Source organism: Merops nubicus, unplaced genomic scaffold (genome assembly GCF_000691845.1).
Source record: "Merops nubicus isolate BGI_N331 unplaced genomic scaffold, ASM69184v1 scaffold7186, whole genome shotgun sequence".
NCBI classification, from domain to species: domain Eukaryota; kingdom Metazoa; phylum Chordata; class Aves; order Coraciiformes; family Meropidae; genus Merops; species Merops nubicus.
Window position 1 is genome coordinate 1 of NW_008614253.1, and position 4,390 is coordinate 4,390.

General features: G+C 36.3%; 1 protein-coding gene across 1 annotated transcript; it reads left to right on the plus strand.

Annotated features, from left to right (window-relative positions):
• Nucleotides 1–429: 429 nt before the first annotated feature.
• Nucleotides 430–2,960, plus strand: PTPN20B (protein tyrosine phosphatase, non-receptor type 20B; the record flags this gene model as incomplete). The annotated part of the gene is made up of 3 exons (XM_008942156.1): nucleotides 430–764; nucleotides 2,411–2,626; nucleotides 2,898–2,960. Coding segments are annotated over 3 exons (614 nt in total), but the record flags the coding sequence as incomplete, so codon positions are not given.
• Between the last annotated feature and the right edge of the window lie 1,430 nt (nucleotides 2,961–4,390).

The window sequence follows — 4,390 nt, forward strand, 5'->3', positions numbered from 1 at the left end:
GGGACCATGTCAAAGGCCTTGCAGAAGATCAGATAGATGACATCTGTAAGTCTTCCCTTGCTGACTGGAAGATCAGATAGACGACATCTGTAAGTCTTCCCTTGCTGACTGATGCAATCACTTTGTTGTAGAAGGCCACTAGGTTGGTCAGGCAGGACTTGCCCCTAGTAAATCCATGCTGACTACCTTATGAATATTATGCAAGCATCTTAAGAGGAATAAAGCTGCAGTGAACCATACAATCTATCTGTGTGAATTCCTATTAGCAGTGATTAATATCAGTGCTGCTAGCCAAATGTGTTCCAAAATCCAGAGGCATACTTTGCTGCTATGGGCTGAAGTTCCTCATCTTCCAAGTGCTGGAGATGCCAAGTATAGAACTCTGTTTCAGGTCTACATCTTAAATAGCAACTTTCTCTTTCTGTACAGATGATAAGACACGGGTCCCTCTGGGAGAAAAGAATGGCTACATTAACGCAAGTTACATTAGAATGAAAGTTGGAGAAGAGGAACATTTCTATATTATAACCCAAGGGCCTCTGTCATCAACCATGGCTGATTTCTGGCAAATGGTCTGGGAGAGTGAATCAGATGTGATTGCCATGATGACAAAAGAAGTGGAGCTAGGGCACATCAAATGTCATCGATACTGGCCTGAACCTCCTCATGACTCTATAGACCTGGCTGAATTCCAGCTCAGGCTAGACAGCTACCAGGTTCTGGAATATTTCATAATTAGAACAATAGAAGTGATCAACAAGCAGGTAAGTTGAGTAGACTTAATACATTCATATATGTTGAAATCGATTAGGTACTTTACATGAGTAAATACTCAATAATATTATTGTTTGCTTCTTCCATAACATTTGCTCATTATTTTTTAGGAATGTAAAAATCTGAATAACAGGCATGAAATTAGGGTTAGTGAGATGCTGCTTCTTTGCCCATTGCACAAGCAATGGATCCAACATTACATACATTTGGACAAGAATGTCCAAAAGTTAGTCCTTTAATAGTCACAAAGCTGGTGTGTTCAGTGTTTTGCAGACTTGCTTACTGTTCTCATAAAATTAAATCAGTGAGATCTGCCATAGTGAATTCATATTCTGTAATGGTGGCTGGAAGGAAAGAGAAGGTGATTTTCATCCTAGATTTTAGGACAAATGATATGTCTTTCATTCATGAAAAGACATTAATGTAAATGAAACTAGAAATCTAGCAGCAAATTTTTAGAAACCTAACAAATGTAGAACTCAGGTGTAAGAAAATGAAAATTGGGGCAAATATAAGTCCATCACTCTTGCCTCAATATTAAGTAAAGCTATAAGTAAATATAAGTAAAGCTATAATATTAAGTAAGGCTACAGATGTTTCTGCAGGATGTTAATTAATGGAATAAAGACTTATACCAGCATAACCTGGTGTTTTCTTCCATCAAGAAAGTAATGTCTCTAAATATTAAGTAAGGCTACAAATGTTTCTGCAGGTTGTTATTTAATGGAATAAAGACTTATACCAGAATAACCTGGTGCTTTCTTCCATCAAGAAAGTAATGTCTCTGTATGAAGAAAACACAATTCACCTTATGTAACTGAGTTTGAAGCATAGTTAATTATTCAATCTGAGCCTTCATAATAGATTACTAAAGATGGGAAGATAAGCCATTATATGTGATTGTTTCAATGAAGTTGTTCTGTTTGCTGTGTGTGACTTGGACCTGTATCAAGTACTACAAAAAGCCACAGATTTACTTCAGCGTAAGTCCAGACACGCATTTCTTCTGATAGTAGAAATCCAGGTCGTTCCTTGTCATTCAGCTTACCATGTTTTGGCAAGCTGGCAACAAGAAATACTGTCCCAGGACCATTCAATGAATAATACTCTATATTTTATCTACATTATGATTGTTCTTACAACCATTATTATGGTTGATTTGGCTTGTATGTTTGGGTACCCAATCACAAATTGTTCTTTTATATCTGATTAGCCACAATAGCACTTACAATCTTACTGTTGTGGCTACCATATTGTTACTCTTCTGTTACTATGGCTTAGATCAGCTACAAAAAACAATTTTAGTAAACAGTAGTGGGATGCTCTAATTTTAAAAATATTTTTATTTTTCCATTCTAACCAATGAAGAAGATAACTACATCATTTTGGGTCAACAGAATAACTTCGGTGTCTCATCAAAATTATATGAAGTACATTTCCTAGGCCTGTGTCTTCTGAGTGTGTTTCAGAAAATTTATAAGAAGCCTTAATACGGTCAAGTATGGAAAGTTGAAGAATTGTAGGATAGACAAACATTTGACTGAGAACGAGGTTGAAGGAAAATTTGTCAGTGGAATTCTTTGAAAATCTGTCTCAGGACTGATGGTTTCTAACATTTCTGGTCTTCCTCCTCCAGACAGAAGAGAAGCGCATTGTAAAGCATTTGCAGTTTACCACTTGGCCAGACCACAATACTCCCAAACTAGCTGAGCAGCTTGTAAAATTTATTTTTTACATGAGAAAAGCTCACAGTACAGGACCTATTGTTGCTCACTGCAGCACTGGCATTGGACGAAGTGGGGTTTTGCTGTGTGTTGAAGTTCTGCTCAGCTACATAGAAAAAGATTTACGTGTAAGTATCAAACAGATCATCATTAAGTACTACAAACTGGTATGATATCAACAACATGTGGGAGTGTCTTAGACCAGAGTAATTCCTGGTATTGTCCATCCTAACAACATGGAATTAACCCAGCTTTTGTTCTTTTAAACGATGCAGATAATGACTAAAAATATGTTATTATTTATAAAATAACTGAGTCACAACTTTCCCATCTGAATATATTTAAGTCTTTCTTTACAACTTGCATGTCAACAAAATAAAACCTGTTCTTTTCTGATAGTTCAACATCAAACAGATAGTGAGAGATTTGAGAGGTCAGCGTTTTGGCATGATCCAAACTAAGGTAAGTTCTCAATATTCAACTAGATTATGATTTTTATTAATTAATGGTACACATGCTTTGATAAATCTGGGGCTTAAAGCATAATTTTAGCCCTCTTATTTGAGGAAACTAGCAGCCTTCCAGGCAAGTGGTATCTACATTTAAATGTGGAGTTTCTGTCCCTTACTAGCTTATTGAAACAAAAGCATAGCACCAGTATAGTACAGGTACCACTCCTGATCCCCCATCCCTTTTTTTTTAAGCAAAAAGAAAAGCAGGGATCAATAACATAATCAGTGAGGTATAAGCTCTATCCTGCAAAACTGCAGCCTTCTGCTGAATTCTTACGATTGCTGAGTTATCATCACCTCAGTAAACCCTTCTACTGCTGAGTTAAACCTACCCATGAAAAGAATTTTCACATAGGAAAAGACAAGATGCAGCTAAGTCATTTTAGAGCAAACAGGTGGTGGGAAGAAAAGCAAGACAAAACTAGGTAAGTTTTTCCAATTGACAAATATTATAACACATGCTTTGACATATTTTTCTGCAGGATAATGATTAAGCATATGATTAAAATTAAGAAAATAGATAACCTTGACTGACCTAAATAAGACTTTAGCACATGCTTACAGGTATTGTCAGAAAGTGTTCCTGAACTTTTAGAAGTGATAGGACAAAAATAACAAGGATGCTTTTAAATATCTAAGGTTTTGTATCAATGTTACAAAGATGATGATGTTATAAACAGCTCTTCAGCCAGTCCATCTTTCTTTGTTTAGAACATATGTGTTGAATATAACCAGGTATTTTACATTGGTGGTTTTGTACACAGGATGAGTATTTATTCTGTTATGAAGTTGTCTTGGAAGTCCTTCAGAAGCTTCAAGTAAAGAATTCCTACTGACTGCAATATGACTCTTCCCTGTTGCTATTCCCCTTGGACTCCAGAGACTGCTCAGCAATTACTTTAAAGAGATGTCAAGTGGGCACAGACAAGTATTACAGTATATGCTTTTTTAGATTACTCTGACTTCTACAGCATTTCAAAATCTTGCTTAATGTGTTCTGAGTATGTAATTTAAATCTTGTCTCACAGTTTGGAGAAACAGCCAACCATCACTGGAACACTGCTGTTAAATGGCCATGGAGAATTTGTGTGTTCTGTATAATAGCATATTGTTATACAAATATTTTTGGACTGTTGGCAAGGAGATAGCAGCCTTTGGAATTAGCTTTGCTTTCCAGTGGTCAGCTATAAAGATCTAAGATTCTGCTGGTGTTGGTGGAAGATTAGTTGTCCTTTACATATTGTTGTGTACTATTGGCCTCTGGACTGCAATTCAGTATTTTCTACAGTAGTTATGCTTTTGTGTGGAAGGACTCAATTTGTTTAGCTTTGGTTGCTTGAACCATATAGAACCATTTCCAGTCATCACTCTAGTCCAGGA